General features: G+C 39.2%; 2 protein-coding genes across 2 annotated transcripts; one reads left to right on the top strand and one right to left on the bottom strand.

Moving 5' to 3' along the window:
* The first annotated feature begins 405 nt into the window (after positions 1-405).
* On the top strand, positions 406-2,065 carry LOC107769689 (uncharacterized). Its single transcript, XM_016588925.2, has one exon. It carries the CDS (start codon positions 884-886, stop codon positions 1,754-1,756), a length of 873 nt encoding a protein of 290 aa, XP_016444411.1. The 5' UTR covers positions 406-883; the 3' UTR covers positions 1,757-2,065.
* Positions 2,066-12,886: 10,821 nt separating this feature from the next.
* LOC107782020 (small ubiquitin-related modifier 1) lies at positions 12,887-16,289 on the bottom strand. The gene is given in 4 exon segments (XM_016602856.2): positions 12,887-13,235; positions 13,317-13,431; positions 13,433-13,464; positions 16,116-16,289. Coding segments are annotated over 4 exon segments (309 nt in total). The 5' UTR covers positions 16,212-16,289; the 3' UTR covers positions 12,887-13,169.
* Positions 16,290-20,925: the final 4,636 nt, after the last annotated feature.

Consider the following 20,925-nt stretch of genomic DNA (forward strand, 5'->3'; position numbering starts at 1 on the left):
TAGATCGTGATCCTCGTCGATGACTTGACTACGACCGTCCTGGACTTCTCGATCGTGGGCTAATGCGACTTCTTGGACCATCTTAAACGATGGTATGAGGATCCTTTTCTTCCTGAATATTCTATAAGCGAATTTTGACCATACACATTCAAAGACACGATGATCGTTCTAATGCCTAATCACCAAGCATTATCCTATTAACCAAATTAATCAATTAGTGAAAAACCAGAAATTGGATGTTACTTTTCCTGTGACGTAGAAAATGGCCAAAGAGCTGTGAATTCGATTGTACAGATGAAATAAATTGTTGGGGGGACCTTCCAATCCAAATTACTCGCCTACGCCAGTTTCTAGGTAGAGTGAGATTTCATTTCACAACGTCCACACAAAAGCTTTTCTGCTTCATCCCCCCCCCCCCCTAAAACCCAGCCCCCCACATACATCCCTTCTCTCTCTATCTTTTTCATTTCATCTCTCTCTCTCTCCTCTCTTTAGCAAATTAGAACTGTGTCTGTTCTTTTAGCGTATTTCTTCTTTCTTCATTGATTGAGCTGCTATGCCTAAAGTACAATACCCCAGATCTGAGTTCTGATTCCATGGGTCACTCCCCCCTGAAGAATCCTATGCTTTATCCTTCACGCTTTCTCCTATCCCCCTTCTCTATGTATTGACTAATAAATTGCCACAATTTCCACAGATCTGAGTCTCTTCCATTGTCATTTTCCTTTCATGTCAAAACTCTTCATTTTTTAATTCCCTTTTCTGGTCTCCAAGAAATTCTGTCACTGATCTCTATAACGAAGTTTCCAATCCTTAGATTCCCAAAATAAGAAGTTCCCCATTTTTGGTTTTGCCTGATATCTAACTGAACTTTAACATTTGAATGGAAAGCGCCGCTGGTGGCAGCGGCAACAGTAGTAGCCTAAGAACATTGATGTTCAATGATAAAATTGATACTCCTAACCTCGGAGACTTCCTCAGAGTCAAAGAAAACAACAACAATACTACAGCAGGTCTTACGTTAGGCGCTGTGTTGAGCAACAAACCAGAATGTTCTTCTTCTTCTTCCCCTGTCCATTCCTCCAACAGAACTCTTCTTGATATCATTCAAGAGGATCCCAACAGCAGCAGAAAAACTCGAAAAACTTGGAAACATTTCAGGAACAAACTCCGTCTTAAACGTGCTGCCGACACATGGACTTCTAACATTTCCATTCAACAGGGTAATAACAATCCGATAGTTATGTCTCGGAGGTTGTCCCCTCGGTCACCTCCTCCCCTCGATGATGTTACTTACCAAGAGGACCTGCCCGTTGAAAATTTCGGTCAGCGGGAGATTTCGGCATCTGGGTCACAAAGAATATTGCGAAGAATTTCGAGCAGAAATGAAACTGCAGAAGAGGAAGAAAGTGAAGGGGAAAATGCTGGAGGAGATGAACCGGTGAGGATGTCATTAATGGCGTTATTAGCAGAGAATGATGGAGATGGGTCAGCTTATATGATAGGAGATGGAGACGAAGAAGAAGATGAAGAGGAGGAAGAGGTTGATGATAATGGAGTTCCCGGCGCCGGTGTCGGTGCCGGTGCGGTCGGAGAATATAACAACTGTTGTGTTTGTATGGTGAGACATAAGGGTGCTGCGTTTATACCATGTGGACATACATTTTGCAGGTTGTGTTGTAGGGAGCTTTGGGTTCAAAGGGGTAATTGTCCTCTCTGCAACAATTTGATTTTGGAAGTTCTCGACATTTTCTGATCAATTGAAAACCATTTCAACTACCACAGCTTCAATGTTTAGCATTTTCTTTAATTTTAATTTATTTTCTCTTCTTCTTGGTTCCCCCATCTTGTTTCAATGTTGCATTCTTACATTTGTCTCTATATCCTTTTCTGAATTAGCCCAATTTAGTGGCTTTTGTGAATTAGTGATTACTAGCTAGTGATTATTAGTCAGGCATGAATAGGATAATGGTCCTTGGTATCCTTTGTGTATATTGTACCTCTGTCTTGTATGGACTAATATTCAAAGTTTGAATAGAAAAAGGAAAAATACATATTTTACCGATAGACTTTGTACTTAAATCCCTCTTACAATTAAATACGGGAATAGTATTGCACACCAAAATTTTTAAAAGTGTCAATTACACATCTCTTTTGCCATGTGTCACATACATGTATTACACATAAAAGAGGCGCATGAAAATTACAAAATTCATGTGAAATTAAGTTTTTTATTTTACTTTTCCCTTTCTTAAACTATTTTCTTTACAAATTAAAGAAAAAAAATATAACTCATGTCTTCTTTCCCAACCCACCCCGCGATTCCTCCCCTCCCTTGGTTTCGTCTTCTTCCCCTAACCTCCATCCTAATTTTGTATACCCCTCATATTTGTCTCTTAACCCCCGTGACTAAGAAGAAAAAGAAAAGGAAGAAGAAAAGAGGAGTTATTGGGTTTTGTAAAAATCACTATTATTGACTTAGAAAATTAGTTGAATTCGTGATTGTTTTTTTTTAACGATTTATGACACGTGTCAGATGTTGATTGGCGTGTGTAATAACAATCTTTAAGCAGATGTGGTCAAATACCGAAATGGTGTGTAATTAATACACCTTTAAAAATTTTGGTGTGTAATATTATTTCTGTCTTTAACAAGTGTGCAACAGAGATTTGGGGACAAGTTCAATAGATAAAGTATGTACTTTGCCCATAGTAAAACAGAGAAGAAACAAAGGTCTTATTTGGGGTCACATTGATGTTTTTACTTTACTATCATATATGAATTTTGGAATTGTCTTTCTCTTTAGGAAAAAGTCACGGGAGAATAGCTGTCGAGCTTGTGTTGAGAAGGACTTGACAACTTAGTCCAGATAGTGGGACCGTTAATAATGTCTTACTCCTAATGCGGGAGATTCCACTACGTGCAACCCAACATGTAATTATTTGTGACAAAACCCTCCACAACTACCTTATGGTATCTTAAGATATTTTTCTTTTAATTTTAACTTTTAGATCGATTGGGCTAGTAAAGGAAATTTTAAAGGTGACTTTTGCTCGAACTTAAATTGGTGCAGGATGAAACTGTAATCACTATATTGTTAGCTTCTATCCCTCTGATTAGTTTAGTGCTTATGAAGATCAACAGAAAATAAAACGGGAATTAAGCAGTTGTAACTTGTAACCAGTAATCAGCAGGTCTTTGCAACCTTAATTTGCATCTCACCTTCAATGAGGTTTTGCTAGTCATCTTAATGGTGAAAGGTGCCGGCCAATCATTAACGATTGTTAAAGATCAAAATGTAAGACAAACTAGTTTTATCATCCAATGAAGCACTGCCAGATGATATGAAATACCAGATGCTTTAACATATTTTTTAATAGCTAATTAGGTATTGGATGAGGAGTTGGTCAACCATCATTAATGCCATCCTCCTATGGTTGGTTTGTTACATTTATGAAGTTACCAATTTTTTGTAAGTTTACTAACGCATGTGCTTTAAATTTGATACCAAGAGTTCTTCCCTCCAAGAACTTTTCATTTTGCTCTTAGTGAGACTCGAACTCACAACCTCTTGGTTGTAAGTGGAGGTTGCTTACCATCAGAGCAACCCCTCTTGTTGCAATATACTACAGACTAATTATATAACATAAATAATTATTATAATTCTCGAATACTTTTGTTGACACAAAGGTTGCCCAACTTTGATGAGAGTTCGGAACCAAAATGTGATTTTTTGGGACAAGTAGCACCTTAATATGTGTAAAAAAATGGCATTTTTATATATAGCGCCCAAATACTGGGCGCTATACATTAACGTTAACTGTGCCGTTAATGTATAGCGCCCAATATTTGGGCGCTATACATAGAAAGCTGACATTAACAGGTATAGCTCCCAAATACCCGGCGCTATACCTTTTTTTTTAAAAACGAGTCTTCTTCTTCAAGACGACCATTCTGCTTCTTCTTCCTCAATATTTTATATTTTCTTCTTCTTGGGCCCCCACTCCCATACCCGCTGCCCCACTATTTTAAAAAAAAATTGGGTCTCCCGTCACATAAAAGGTGAAGAACGTAGGTCCCACATCCGAGTAGAGTTTCGTATTATTGTTGATTCATACTTCCGGAGTCAAAATTTCAATCTATTTGCTTTCCGAAAATTCTAAATCGAGGTATTTCGGTTTATTTTAAGTTGAAACTTTTATAATAATAATGCATATTATTTGATTTGTATGTGTTCTATTTCGGTTTGTATTTTTTTTTTTCGAAACTAGTATGTTAAATTTATCCGGATTTAATATTAGTATTTTATAAAAAAATATAAATTTATCTGTTAATATCCTGATTTATATATATGTATTTTCATGCTGTTTTGTGTTTTATTTGCAATTAAATTTATTTGTTGTTTATGTTTAGTTTAGATTATTTTTTAGCATAGTAAAATCTAGACCTTTTAGCGTAGTAAAATGTAGACCCTTTTAGCGTAGTAAAATTTAGAGCCTTGTAGCGTAGTAATGTGTAGTATTTTAGCTTAGAATTCCTTTTGTTTAAGTATCTTATACTGGTAGTTGAAAATGCAAACTTTGTACAATTAAGTTAACAATTGTATCAACACACATAATTACTAATGTTAATTTGGTGCCACTGAGCCTCAAAATATCGAGCCCGGAACCCATAGGTATATATATTTATATATATAATTTGTACAATTAAGTTATTAAAAAATATGAATTTAAAATATAAAATAAACACATAATTATTAAGGATAGTTTGGTGCTACTGGGACTCAAATATCGAACCTCAAACTCATAGGTATAATTTTTGTATAACGCTAAAAATTATGTATCTCAAAAAATTAATATTTAATATACAGAATAAAATACAATTAATGTTGTTTTAATTTACAGTTCACGACATGGACACGACTATACATCTCGGCCCTCGGACGTTGGATCTATTAGCCCTACAGCCCCAGCATAGATCCGAGTATATATGGGACGGACAATTGCTTACGCAGAAATTTTCGGGCCAGGAGAGTGGATCTATTGTGGGACTTTTTGAGTCATAGAGTTCTACATCCCCGCGTGGTCCATTACCTGGAGGAGATGGGATTATATAGGATTATTAGGATTGGCCGGATACAGCTCGACTGGGCTTTGATCACGACCTTGATTGAGTAGTGGCGGCCGGAGACGCACACTTTCCATCTGCCCATCGGCTAGGCCACCATCACACTCCAGGATGCTGAGATTTTATATGGCCTGTCCGCTGATGGCTTGCCAGTTTTACTGCCTGCGACCATGAGATATTATTCGCGACAGTCTTATTGGGATATGTTGCGCATGCTCACGGGTTTCAGGCCGGAGGACGAGACTGTAGCGTCTGGGTCCAGTCGTATGCAGTTGGTCCCCATTAGAGACCACCTGGAGCAGATCAACCATACTATCACCGATGAGTCAGCAGAGGTGGATGTACAGCGATATACGAGGCTGCTATTGCTCCTTCTACTTGGGGGGGTCTTGTTCCCGAACACTTCGGGAAACCTAGTGAGCCTCCGTTTTCTGCATCATATTGGCCGGTTCGAGGATACAGCCATCTACAACTGGGGTGGTGATGTCATCTCATATTTGTTTAAGCAGATGTGTCGAGCTTGCATCGGCACACAGAGAGACGTTGGTGGCTTTCTGCCACTTCTACAGGTGACAACATATTCAAATAATATGTCCATTAGTTACAATTCTACATAGTTATAGTTAGTCTTATACTTTACGTCAACTTTGTATGTTAGGTTTGGGCCTGAGAGCGATTTCTGCAGTTTCAGCCACCTCTACCACAGCTACCGGTTAATGTAGAAATTCTGCATCTCCCTCTAGCATGTAGGTGGGTTATGCGGCGTACTCTTGCACGAGAGTATGATGCCCATCATAATCTCCCCCTCTGCAGGGATATGTTGGATCTGCTGGAGGACGCACAGGTGAATATCTAACTAAACTTACCTGTTATAGATTAACTTAGTGTTGCGCATACTAACGGTTTGTGTTCTTATTTGATAGTTCATCTGGATGTCGTACAGCGATGAGGTTATAGGTACCCTGCCAGTGTATTGCACGTTCGGTCGACATATTTGGAGGGCTTCTGTCCCGCTCATATGTCTCGATATTGTCGAGCATCATGCCTCCGAGCGGGTATTTCGTCAGTTTGGCCTGCCGCAGCCTATACCAAGTCCGCCTGCATGGCTTGCTTTACATTATGAGAGGGATGATTGGTCCAGGGCGGACGACATATTTATGGCATGGCTTGATGAGCAGTTGGGTACTTGGGATAGGCGAGGGGACTTGACCCAACCGCAGCACTTTCCTATTCAACGTTATATGGCATGGTACCGCACTGTTTCCCTACTTTTTATCGGGAACCCAGTTCATTAGGCACACGGTCGGTACGTCCCATACGCCGGAAGACACGAGGCCCTGGTATGTTTTCTGTTATTATTAATTATATACCTGTAATTTAGTGCCAAATATGTAGTTTATATTTTTTTACTTTGTGCAGGCGATTGGATTGCATACCGTCTATCATATGGGGCATCAGATGCAGAGTCATGTCCACGATCCTGTGGCCATGCAGGAGTATAGTCGTCGATTCATGGATGTGGCTGCCCAGACACTGCAGCGAGCCCGATAGGATCAGCGTTTGGCACAGGAGGCTGATTATATGAACCTAGCGCAGTACCAGCGAGGTCATGGTATCCCACGAGTTGGATGTGCCCGACGAGCTGGTGGTGCCGGACGACATGGTCGTGGGCGAAGAGGAGGTGATCCCCAGCAAGGGGGCGTTGAAACTCCTGCTGATGATGTTGCTGCTGATATGGCAGGTGGCATGCATGAGACGGACATGTCGTCTTACAGCCTTGGAATTTATCGCACTCCAGTGCCATCTCAGGTGACCCCATCAGGTCAATTATTTATCACGGGCTCGGATATTCAAGGAGTGGATTGGGGTAGATACTTCCCAGGCCCGTCTACCACTGATGAGGATCGACCGACCCGAGATTTTTATAGTGGGCACCGACTGAGTTATGGCTCCACATCACATGCGCAGGTATGAGTTTATTAGTATTGAATTTAAATTTGTTTTAATTGTAACTTATTTATTTTCTTTAGCTTTATTAATTTCCTTTTTAAGGCTTCATGCGATGCTGCGACAGATGACTACATTCAGGATCCAGACACGATGATGATAAGACAATATAAATTGTTGTGAATTGTTATGTAGTTTTCTATACTAAGTTTCATATTATTATGTAGCCTTCTACTGGACCTGACAGCACCACCGATACATGTCATCCTGCGCCGCATCCGGCTATAAGGAGACGACTTGATGATGATGATCCTGATAGCGCACCCGGGCGGGAGGGGATGCGCCTCAGGCCAGCGGGTGCATTGAGACACACCAGATGCGGGACACATTGATTCGGCCTTCCTTTTTTTTATTTGGTGTAAATAATATTTTTGTATACATTAACAACAATATTTAATCGAATATGCCCATTACTTTTTTTAGTTCCCCATTCGTTTGATAGTTTCATATAACAACACAAGCACTTAAACTTAACTTCCACTTCAATTAAAATAAAATTTAGTACAACAAACAAGGAAAACATTACTACAGCACAAACACAAGCACAAACAAAAACATAGCAGGCCAATATAATAAAAATACATGAAATATGAAAAATACACTAAACACATACATGCTAATGTTTAGCCCCGGTTGCCATTTATTCTCCGCTCCAACCACTTAAATCGTTCTTCCAGTTGTTCTTTTTCCTCTTCTACCTCTTTCAGTTTCGCCTTCACCTCTGCAAGTTCCCATTTATATTTTTTTGCGTTCCTTTTGTGCTTCACAATTCGATTGTGTTTTCCATTTTTCTTCTCCCACCTCCTTCAGTTTCGCCCTAAAGTCTACAATAATTCTATTGTTTTCTTTTTCATGTTCCTGTTGTCTTAAACACACATTATGAAGATACTGCAGTTGTTCTCTGTAGCATTCCTAATAACATGGTTCATCAACCCATTCCTCAAAATCACAAATAGGTTCGCCGGGAACCTTGTAAAACTGGTTCATACAGTGCCAGTAGCGGCGTCCAACTTCACCACCATCCCAATAATTTTTCATCAAGCATGCTTTTCCACACTTGCACTTTGGTGGACAAAGAGGTTGAGCCATTTGTGAAATATTTGCTTTTAGTAAAAAAAATCTTACTTTTAATGAAATATTTGCTTTTAGTAAATTTTGAGCACACAAAATAACTACAATGAGCCCGTTATTTATAGGCGAGACAACACCTACATAATGTAGTATTTAACCGCGCTAAATACATAACGTACTATGTAATGGCGCTAATTTTGCGTGTTAAATATCATGATGTTGACAAGACAACTTTATGTCAGCTGGTCAGCTTTTTCAGTTCGACAAGACAACATACACATAACGTAGTGTTCAACCGCGCTAAATACATAACGTACTATTTAATAGCGCTATATTTTGGCAGAGATGCAAATGACTTATCCCAATTACTATAGACAATTTCAAAAGCTCGTTTGCGCCCGAGAAATGCCTTTCTTTTTCGTAATGGTATGGCTATGTTCCTAGTGGACTGATGTAATGCACTCTTTGATTTTATACCTTATGGTCGCTTCGAGGTGCGGAATAAGTACAAGAGAAAGACAACACACATATAACGTAGTATTCAACCGCGCTAAATGTATAACGTACTATCTAATGGCGCTATATTTTGCATGTTAAATATCCTGATATTGACAAGACAACTTTATGTCAGCTGGTCAGCTTTTTCAGTTTGACAAGACAACACACACAAAACTGTATATTTAACCGCGCTAAATACATAACGTACTAATCTAATGGTGCTATATTTTGCGTGTTAAATATCATGATATTGACAAAACAATTTTATGTCAGCTGGTCAGCTTTTTCAGTTCGACAAGACAGCACACACAAAACTGTATATTTAACCGCGCTAAATACATAACGTACTAATCTACTGACGCTATATTTTGCGTGTTAAATATCATGATATTGACAAAACAACTTTATGTCAGTTGGTCAGCTTTTTCAGTTCGACAAGACAACACACACAAAACTGTATATTTAACCGCTCTAAATATATAGATAATTTTATTAAATTATTATTTAAATAGGTAAAATGGGAAAGTACAAATCATAATTAACAAGCATAATTTTATTTCATAAATCTTGCAACATAGACATAACAACTAATTATTACAACATCAACTCATGGGTAGTTAGGTACACTAGAAGAACACCCACCACGAGCTTGATTAGTTTTGCCACCCAAACCAGCTGAAGGACATTTACGGCGGTCGTGTCCTGTTTGCGAGCATATACCACATTTGCGCGCATAAACGGTATCACTAACATCTATTTGGTTTCGTATACACGTTCTCTTCTGCACATGTATTTTACGCAAATAGGACTTGTTACACATCATTTTAAATGGTTCCGGAGGCCAATAATGCTCAGCACCCACTGGCTGCAACTGACCACTATGTGTGTTTAGGTACTTGAAAATACTATATTGTTGATCAACATAGTTGGTCTCCGCATAACCAACACGTTGAAAACACTTGATGGCATGTGAGCAAGGCATGTGGTAGATGGACCATTTCCACAGGAGCATAACCTTGCTGATTCATTTATAGTATGTACATTATTACCCCGATTATTATGGATAGCGGTGCGAACTTCAAAAACACCTCTTTCGTTATCATACTGCAAAAATGAATGCCAATGTGTCGCCGTCTGTATTTCTCAAATCTCTGCATCGGCACTGGCATAAATTCAACACCCCTTTCCATCAATTCCGTTGCAACTACAGACCGTTCAACAAACCTCTCCGCCATCTGCTTGAACGACATCCGCACCATGGCTGTGACGGGCAATCCTCTTGACGACTTTAATAACCCATTGAAGGACTCTGACACGTTTGTAGTAAGAATTCTCCATCTTCTGCCACCATCCGCATGCAAAGTCCACTTTTTCGGGTGATGTCGCATTAACCAACAATAGGCTGTCTCGTCTTCTTGCCTGATAGAATCCATATGCCTCCGGAATTTATGTTGTTGGTGGTCTGTTACTGCCATCCACATCAAATCATGTAGATCCTTGTTGGGATGTTCCTTCTGGGAATTGGTCTTAAAGTGCCTCACACAGTAACGGTGGTATGCATAAGGTTCTTGCCATGCAAGCAAGTTCTCCACAGAACTTAATATACCACCATGCCGATCCGATATTAGACCAATACCTGAACGTGATTTGACAACGTGCTCTTTCAGGTGGTTCAAAAACAGCGTCCACGTCTCTGTACTTTCATTGGCACAAACAACGAAAGCTAGAGGAAATATCTGTCCATTAGCATCCACTGCGACGGCTATCAATAGCTTGATATAGTACTTTCCATAGACATGAGTTCTGTCTATGGATATTACGGGCCGGCAATGCGAAAAACCATCAATTGTTGGCTTAAACGCCCAGAACACGTAATTGAATATGTATTCTGGTGTTCCCGGACTCCGCTCAAGCTTCCATTCAACAACTATCCCGGGATTAAAGTGTTGTAGTGCGGCCATGTACTTTGGCAGAGATGCAAATGACTTATCCCAATTACCGTAGACAATTTCAAACGCTCGTTTGCGCCCGAGAAATGCCTTTCTTTTCGTAATGGTATGGCCATATTCCTGGTGGACTAATGTAATGCACTCTTTGATTTTATACCTTATGGACGCTTCGAGGTGCGGAATAAGTACAAGAGAAATCAAGTCAATATCCAAGTTGAAGTGATTCCCGTTGAATGTGTCCATTTCGCATGTGTGGGTGGGAATGTATTTACCCACTTTCCACATACCTGTCTTCTTCTTGGTCGCACGCAACATCCAATTACATGGCCAAAACCACATGCAGCAAACAGCCTTGTATACCATCGGACTTGACTCTCATACCTGCATCTCACGTCACTCTTTTACGTTGTGCATTTTACAAGCTCTGCTTACGCGCGCTTTATCAAGAAAAAGCATCCCATTTGCAAGCACCGTTGGTCTAGACTCATCCCACATTGTTGTCCGGATTTCATCAAAATCCCTTGTGAGAGCTTCCACATCCGGCACGGTTGGCAAGTTATCAATGTAAGGAATCTCCCTTGAATGAAATGGCACTTCGGACTCGTACACTCTTCGTCTAAGGGGTCTCTCTTCAAATCAGGTCCTTCCTCCTTATCCTGCGCATCACCATCCTCACGAGGAAAGGGATTCTCGTCTCTGGATTCATCAGCATTATTATCGTAATCACTGTTCTGTTCCTCACTCTGTGCATCTGCCAGATCCCGATGTAATACGTCATTTTCGGGCAATTGAGTGAGTACGGGTGGTTCAACTTGTTCGTTTTCACTGCACAACCAACAAAAATATAAGCTACTGAATTAATAAATGCTTTCCATATAGCTATATCACTTCACTTACAAGTCGTAATGTGATGAAACTCCATGATGGACGTTTTTAATTAGGTGATGACTACCGGATGGGCCACTTGTAAAATTCATATCCGGCCGGTACCCCATATTAAATATATGAGCGTTAATACAAATTCAATACACCAAAAATATACATAATTAACACAAATGAAAATTGAAGTTTACCACTCGTCTTGTGAATTATGAAAAGCAGGGTATAAATTATTTTCTCGCTGCTCATTCGTCGGCGGTGATAAGTTTAAATCAAGGAAAACTCTTTCATCCGGAACATGTCCGGTAAAAACTGCTCCAGAATAACCACCCGATGACTGGGGGTTATCTCTACTACGCACAACCTCATTTTTTGGAACGTCTTCGACCTTCACGTACATCTCCAACATTGTGATTACAAGAAATTCCCGGCATTCATCTGGAGTCCTCAGAAAATCACTCAAAGTTTCATCATCGTCGATGTTAAACTCCGAGTAAAAAGTAACCCCTTGCGGAATGACGGAATACAGATATCTTCCGGTTACTTTAAGTATCACTGAACGTTTCCTCACACTCATTTTTTTGCATAAAAACGATATCAATTTATCGTACTCCATTATAAGTGACAATTTAACATGACACTGAGCAGGTAAACTGTAGCCCACGAAGTTATTCTCCATCACAATCTCACCCCCCAATATAATGAAACTCTTATTCTACGCTCTTCAGACATAATAAAAAAATGCTGGAGAATTTAACAATAAACATTTCAACAAGAGTATGGAAATGGCTAGCCGGAAAATTTCTACACTATACACATTTTGAATAAATTTCTATACAATCCTAACCTCTTTATATAGAAAATGGCTAGCTGGAACTTTTTTATATATATATATATATATAGCGCCCAAAAAGTGGCACTACGTTTTTAAATTATTGAAGTCAGGAATTATTGATGGGGCCAGAAAAAAGGCATATAGCGCCCAAATACTAGACGTTATACATAAAATTTTATGTATAGCATCCAGTATTTGGACGTTATACCTGTTAGTGTCAGCTTTTTATGTATAGCTCCCAAATACTGGGCACTATACATTAATGGCACAGTTAACGTTAATGTATAGCACCCGCTATTTGGACGCTATATATAAAAATATCATCTTTTTTATTTACACCTATTAAAGTACTACTTGTCCAAAAGAACCACATTTTGGTTTCGTTCTACTTTGATGAGGGTAGGGGTAGGCTACTGCTCCAATAGTCTATTTCTGTTTGTCTTGGCTTTCCAAGACCACCAAATCCAAGCAACCAGCCGTGGAACTAGTGGTATCTCGGTCAGGATGTGTTTCAGCATTTGTAAGATGTTGATGTTTCATCATTACGACAGGTCTGAAATATAATTAGGCAAAGTGAGATACAAGACACATATTCAGAGTAAACTCTGATAATTGCCGATGGAAAGTGAAAACTATTTGGAAGCTATCGTCTAGTACTGAAAACTAAAACTACTAACATCCATACACTCCCCCATTTAGGCAGATGGGAGAGTAATAACCAACACTCCAAAGCGTTCACCCTAACAACCAACTACAACCATATAACCACCAAGTTAACAATTAGGAACAAAAGCGCAGCAGCATCATGCATCATTGCCTCCAGTTTGATGTAGCATTGCATCGATTTCATCACCCTCCTCCATCTCCAGCTATTTCAACAATTGTAGAAAAGAATGTGAGATAAATATAAGTTGGTTAAACAAGACAAGTTGTGTGAAGTGTTTCAATACCTCATCAGGAGTTTGCTCTCCCTTAAGCCTGCGACCATCAAATAAGAATGCAATTGAGTTCATGTCAACCGACTGACGGTCACAGTAAGCATTCATGAGCTTGCGCAACTGTGTTACGCTTGATCCTGAAAAACACTTCATTTCCATCCTGCATGCAAGAATTGATGGAGATTACCAATGAAAAAAAAACACAATTCAATATGGAAAGGACTCCTCAATTCCATCTTCTCAAACTCTCTTCCTTGTTTTTAGGTTGAGGGAGCGCACAAACTATGGCAAAAGAATGCCAAACAACGTAATACTAAGAAGCAAATGTTTCAAAAAGTACACATTGGGGCCACATAACATTACAACTGAACAACTCACAACCACGTTATTTAACAATGAGAGGAAAAAAGAAAGGGAGAGAAATAGGTCAAGTGCAGTTTGCTGCTTCGGAGTCTACATTCCGTGCTATATACTCCTGGTTAGTATGGAAAAAATCTAGCTCCGTAATTATATAAACATGGAAGCAAAATTCTGTAAACTAAGCACTAAAGCAAAGATGATATAGGCACCACTGAGGTCTGAGGCAGAGAGGCCTCTCTAGCTACTATGAAACACATCCAACTAAACTATATTATCTGCCACATTCGAACAAGGTAACATTCAAGCAATCAATGATCCTGACCTGGGATGGAGGCCAGGTTAATATAGACAAGCACAACAATGATTACACTTATTTCCCTCAAGAGTAAATGTGTTGACTATTACCATTACCACAATATTAACAACCACAGAGTACAGCATCAGAAAGAGTTTAAGCAATTTATCCAGCACAATCTAGAAAAAGAGAAGGCTACATAATCCGAATTGGGAAAAAAAAATTGAATGCGCAATGCTCCAAAAAAATATTCCCTACACCATTGACAATCATCATGAGGATAACACAAGATTACTTTGAAGTTTGCAACAAAATACTAATACATGGAGGATTTCTTTTTATTTTTCTTCTTGGTTTTATGGTAAGTATTAACTAATACATGTGGTTGTGTTAAGTGAATCTACTTTCCCTTAATTATGGTTTGAGCGTAGAATGCATGTTTTCATCCATGGAGGGATTGACTCATCGCTGAGGTTTTCTAAACAGCGTTAGCAGTAGAAGGCAAACAACAAAATCAAATACCATTCCTGTAAAATAGACTGCGTCAAAAGATATGTCTGCCCCCACACTGAGTGCCCTCTTCCAAGTCCTATCTCTACAGCTAAAGATATTGTCTTCCTCGTGGTCACACCCAAGCCCAGCACTCCCACACCTAGCATACAATACTTCTATCCTCCAGCATTCTATTGACATGTCCAATTAATACCAAGAACCCTTCCAAGTCCAAGGGAAAATTCTTATTATCCAGATTCCGGACAGACTTAGAGTCGGATCATTTCTTACATGGAAATCAAAGAAAGGTAGAGCTAACCTGGGCAATAAAACCTTTATATTACTCAAGAATGCAGCTTAGCATCTATATTGAACAGAGCAGATATAAACAGAACAGATAAAAGAATATTTGAGAATTGACTGGAACTTGTATTTTATGAGCATGAAATGGAACAGAATGAGACCCAAAAGGAAGAACAAAAAAGAAGGTGAGGGAAGAAAATTTAGTGGTGAGCAGAAAAACTATAGAATCGACAAATTAAACTGAACAGAAACATGTTTCTTTTATAAGTTGGGAGCTTACAGTTTTCAACTTGTAAAAATAATCATTATTAGGGTTTCATTTAGGTTTTATGTAACTGCCCAATGTTAACCACACAGATTCATAACATACCACAATAAAAAGAAAAAGAAGAGGGTCACTAAGCCAGCTAAGTTGGCATTTGGATTACTTCCATCCCACTCATTATTCATTCCATGTCTTGCTTATATACATGACAAACATTACCAAAGCGGGACAAACAATGGTATAGGGGGCAAGAAGAGATCCAAACTGCATTGTTCCATTTATGTACAGTAAGTTGTGATCTACACTAACACCTAAGAGTGTGGCTTATTGGTCAATAAAGTGGGAGGAGAACCATAAGGTTTCAAGTTTATACCCCAACGGAGGAAAAAAAAAACCAAATGATATCTTCTCATCTTTTAAGCCTTGGTGAGTAAAGTTGCCGGTACCTATATTGGTGAGAAGCAGCAGGTACCCGATAGAATACTCGAGGTGGACGCAAACTAACCCGGACACTACCTTCACACAAAAAAGGTTGATCTGCACCAGGTATGAAATATTATAGTAAGAGCTTTATTAAGTCATATTCAAAAAAATTGGTCTGTTAACTGCTCAAACTGCCCAGACCTTCTTCCAAACCAAACCTCAGCTTTACATGGTAATTCGTTGTTTTGGTTTTAAATTTTAAAAAAAATACAGCAAGATATGGCTCGATGTTGGTTTCTCTGTATAACAAATCTACCCAAAACACCGTACGTACACTCGTAAGGTAAATCACAGTTTACAGTGCACAACACCCCCACCAGTGCGTGCAGAAACATGAAATCCATCAGCCCGATTAACTTCATAATTATGTATCATCGAACCACATGCATATTCAAAGGAATCATGGATTAATAGAACTGCATCTTTTATCAGTACAAAACTGCTTGACTACACGAGTTTTTTCATCATTGCCGAAAACAAAAATAATCACAAGAACTATCCTGAGAACGAAATCACAGCTGTATGCGAGCATATGTACATGAAAATCAACACAGATGGAAGTAAAGAGATAAAAATACATGTTAAACAATTAAAACGTCGATAATGAATATACCTGACCCTTAACCTTCAGATTGATATGAACCGCCTGATCGTTAGGCTTCTTCTCTTCCTCTCCTGCGCCACCACTACCGCCGCCGCTAGCCGACATGATGATCACGCTTCTACTACTGTTCTTCCGCCGAGGGTTTTCTTTCTAGAGGGAGAATCAAAGCAAAAAAAACTCTTAGTTGAGAAAATACCCAAAGGGCTCCTTTAATACGCTCAGGGCTTACTTTTTGCCACGCGCAGAGAAACAACTGTGAAGGGTATTATCGGAAAATAGATACACAAAACGGCGTCGTAATCTACTCACCTGTGACGTGGCTATAGATAGACGCGAGTGAGGAATTTTGCTATAAACCTGAGAGTGGGAAAGCAGTATAAACTATATTCAATATATATTTGAATTCCGGGGTGAAATGGAAAAAACGAGGGAATCGATGATCATTACCAGGAAAAGAGGAGAGCGCCGAATTGACGGTCAGGATAGGTGCCAGAAAGAATCTGACGGCTTGGAAGGGAAATACGCTTGGAATTTTGTACTCCCCTGCAGTTTGCCAATTGCAAAAAGGTTCAAATGGATTCTTATTTCTTCCTGATTTGCACAATTAAGTAGAGAATGTAATATGACTACAACCGACCCTATGTGCTCAGTTTGGAAAAAATAATTTTTTTTATGTCCAGACGGGCTCTTAGTCCTTCTAACTTGAAGAATCCTCAATTACAGGTTTTATAAATGTAAAAGTTAGACTCATTGATTATCCATTTTCTAAATAAATAATATGATTCTTATCTATATTTGACCCATTTTTAAAAAATTTATTGTACAACCCATTTTTGAATAAATTATATGAGTGGTTAACTGTTTTCTTTTAACCATTTTGCCACCCATAATTAGAACCATAAAATCTTCCATGCTCCTTTTCTATCATTTTACTATTGCATTTGATTCAGACAGTGTATTGTATGTAGTCATATGTTAGAGCTCATGACTTAGTGTTACTAATTTTGGGGAGATTACTGTATTTGTTATTATTTATGTATGTTATTCGACTTTTAGACTCCTTTATTTTATATTATTGTTTTTTTTCCCGTTATTATTTTATGATTGGCTTGCCTAGCAAGTGGTTTAGGCACCATCACGATTAGTGGGGGTTTTGAATTATGACAGCTTGTTATTAGTGCCCTAGTTCATATGTTTTACGGGTCATGGGCAGGCTTAGTAGAGTTTTGAGGATCGGTATGAAGGCGTCTCTACTTATCTTCGTGAGGCTACCAGACTGTCAGAAAATCTTCTCTTTCTTTCATTCTCTATTGGTTGGATTTAAATCTTTGTTCTTCTATTCTCTCAGTGATGGTGAGGACACATTCTTTTAGAGCAGTAGGATGTGGTCGGGCCCGAGGCAGAGGTAGGGGTGGAGCACGAGAGGTCGGGCCTGGGGCAGAGGTAGGGGTGGAGCACGAGCGGCGATTGGAGTCCCCACTAGAGAAGCCACTATGGAGACACCAGTAGCTCACATTGATGAGAAGGTTCTAGATTATGTTGAGCTGGCGGGACCAGCTCAAGCTTAAGAGGGACCTACTGCAACACCTGGACTTCAAGAGGCTTTGGCTCAGATTTTGAGCATGTATACGAGTTTGTCTTAGGCGGATGTGATTCAAGTTGCAACAATTACCTCACAGGTTAGAGGAGGATCCTAGATTCCCTTGCATGTATACTAAAGCAGCTAGATCGTGGTCATCAGATACAGGGGGTTCTGCTGCTGTAGCCACTTGCTGCAGTCCAGCTTGAGATTATGCCAGTTTTGACAATTGAGGAGTAGAAGAGGCTGGATAGATTTTAGAGACTTCTTCGTCCTCACTTTAGTGATCATCCTACTGAGGATGCATAGAGTTTTCTTGATCAGTATCACCTACATAGTTTGGGTTTGGTGGACACAAATGAGGTTGACTTCGTCACTTTTTAGCTAACAGGGTCATCCTACAGGTGGTGACAGGCTTATAAGTTGAGTAAACCAATTGGTGCAACACCACTCATATGGTCTCAATTCTATGTTCTATTCTTGGAGAAGTTTATTCCACGGGCTCGCTGAGATGAGTTGTGCAGCGAGTTTGAGCATCTATGCTAGGAGGGTATGACTGTGAAGCAGTATAAGATAGGGGTGGGCATCGGTCGGTTCGGTTCGGTTATGAATATTATCAGTTTAGCATATCGGTTATCGGTTTATAAATTTAATAAACCGATAATCGAACCGATAAGATATCGGGTATCGGTTAATCGGTTATCGATCATTATCGGTTCGGTTATCAGTTTACCCGATAAGATAACTCAATCTAGATTTAAGCAAAAAAGAGAAGACAATTCACTAGAGTTAAGTAAAAGAGAGAAGAATTCACATATAGTATACTACCCATTTCAGCGTTATGTCTAGTGGCCACAACTGGAGTACTACTAATACTTCAACAAGTTGCCCAGATACATTAATAATAATATAAAGTAGTAGAAATTTCACCTTAAAATTAAGTAGTCCAAACATATAGTACTAACAGTATAAATTCAAGTTAACAAAACAACAACTACTCAATCCTTATTGGCTTCACCAAAAAATCAGTGGATAAATACTTATCAAACTGCAGGAATTCTCACAAAATATTCCAAGGCATTAGCTGCCTCCTTCGATATGATAACAATAATAGTTGATTTTTGAATTTTTATTTCACACAATATCTGCACTTTCATAAGCATTGAAGCCCTCAAACAGTCCAATATAATATAGATGTTGTTTCTCAAATGCCTAACCTGAAATAAGAAACCATAGAGCAATCCCTATATGAAGATGAATTTTGTTATAGAAATTAAAAGCCTAATGTATAAGACTAAAGACTTACTCTAGGAGTAACTAGTAAGGTCTATGAAGAATGAAGATGAAGCAACTAAAGAGTGCGGCTGAGAAAGAATAGGAGAGAATGAACTGAAGCCCTAACTATGTATATACTTAAGGGTAAAGTCATAATTTTATTAATTCTTACTGGGTTATCGGTTAACCCATTAACAAAATTGGCAAACCGAGGCCCGAACCGATAACCCAATAGTGAAAATTTCTAAACTGTTACCGAACCATTAATTCAATAATCCGATACCGATAACCTAATAAACAATTAACGGTTTGGGTTATCGATTTTACCCGATATATGCCCAGCCCTAGTATAAGAAAAGGTTTATAGAGCTGGCACGTCATGTTGTACTCTTGATCCCTACTTAGAGGGAGAGGGTTAGGAGGTTCATTGAGGGCCTCAATTTTGGTATCTGTTATAGGATGGCCCGAGAGGCCAAGACTGATAGCACCTTTCATCAGGTTGTGGAGATTTCCATGCACTTACAGCATATCCGCAGGCAGGAGAGAGAGGAGTAGGATGCCAAGTGGGCCTTGGTTCAGGTAGTTTTAGTGGTGCCTCATCTGGAGGCTAGGGACATCATAGTAGAGGTTGTTTTTCAGGCCAGTTCAGTCAGCCCATCAGGTTCATTATGGTTCTTAACTCAGCCATAGTTCATATAGTGCTCGCCCAACCCAATCATCTTTCAGTGTAATGCCAACATAGAGTTCATACCAATCCCTATTTATTAAGGGATCTTCAAGTGGGCAATCAGGTCCTCAGGGTCAGTTACATATTCAACAGCCTCGCTAGAACAGGGGTTGTTTTGAGTATGGAGACTTGAGTCATCTCAAGAGGGATTGCCCTTGACTTCTGAGTAATGCACCATATTAGGGCACCCGGTCCTTTATTCCTACGTAGAAGCTACACCACTTGCACAACCATATATGGGTAGAGCTCAGTCTGTTCAAGGTCATCCTAAAATGGGAGGTCAGTTAGGTGGAGGACATGTCCGTTGTTATGTATTCCTGGCCAAGTCAGAGGAAGTTGCTTCAAATGCATTGATCACGTGTATTGTTTTAATGTGCCACAGAGATGCTTCTGTAGTATTTGATCCTAGTTCCACTTATTCTTATGTGTCATCATACTTTGCTCTTTATTTGGATATGCCTTGTGAGTCTCGTGTTTCATTTATTCGTGTGTCTATACCTGTTGGGGATTCTATTATGGTTGATCGTGTTGTGTGGTTACCATTGGAGTTATGAGACTAGGGTTGATCTATTATTGCTTAATATGATTGACTTTAAGATGATTTTGGGTATGGATTGGTTATCTCTGTATCGTGCTATTGTTGATTGTCACGCTAAGACCATGACATTGCCTATGCCAATATTTCCAAGGTTGGAATGGAGGGGTTCTTGGGTCATATTCCTGGTAGGGTGATTTCTGTTCTGAAGGCTCAATGGATGGCTGATAAGGGGTGTTTGATGTATCTAGATTTTGTGAGGGATATTCAGTACTGATACTCCTACTCTTAATTCAGCCCAGTAGTGGGGGAGGTTTTAGAAATGTTCCTTGTAGACCTATCGAGCATGCCACCTAATAGGGATATTAATTTTGGTATTGATTTGGTCGGAGCACTTAGCCCATATTTATTCTTGCATATCACATGGCAGAGTTAAAGGAATTGAAGGTTACATGAGTTGTTAGATAAGGGATTCATCAGGCCGAGTGTTCCTAAGGGTGCACCAGTGTTATTTGTGAAGAAGAAGGATGGTTCTATGAGAATATATATTGATTATAGGCAATTGAACAAGGTTACCATCAAGAACATACATTGATGATTTGTTTGATCGGCTTCAGAGTGTCAGTGTGTTCTCAAGATTGACTTTAGATCGGATTATCATTAGTTGAAGCTTAGGGCTTCGGACATTCCTAAGATGGTTTTA

The sequence above is a fragment of the Nicotiana tabacum genome, chromosome 22 (assembly GCF_000715075.1).
Source record: "Nicotiana tabacum cultivar K326 chromosome 22, ASM71507v2, whole genome shotgun sequence".
NCBI classification, from domain to species: domain Eukaryota; kingdom Viridiplantae; phylum Streptophyta; class Magnoliopsida; order Solanales; family Solanaceae; genus Nicotiana; species Nicotiana tabacum.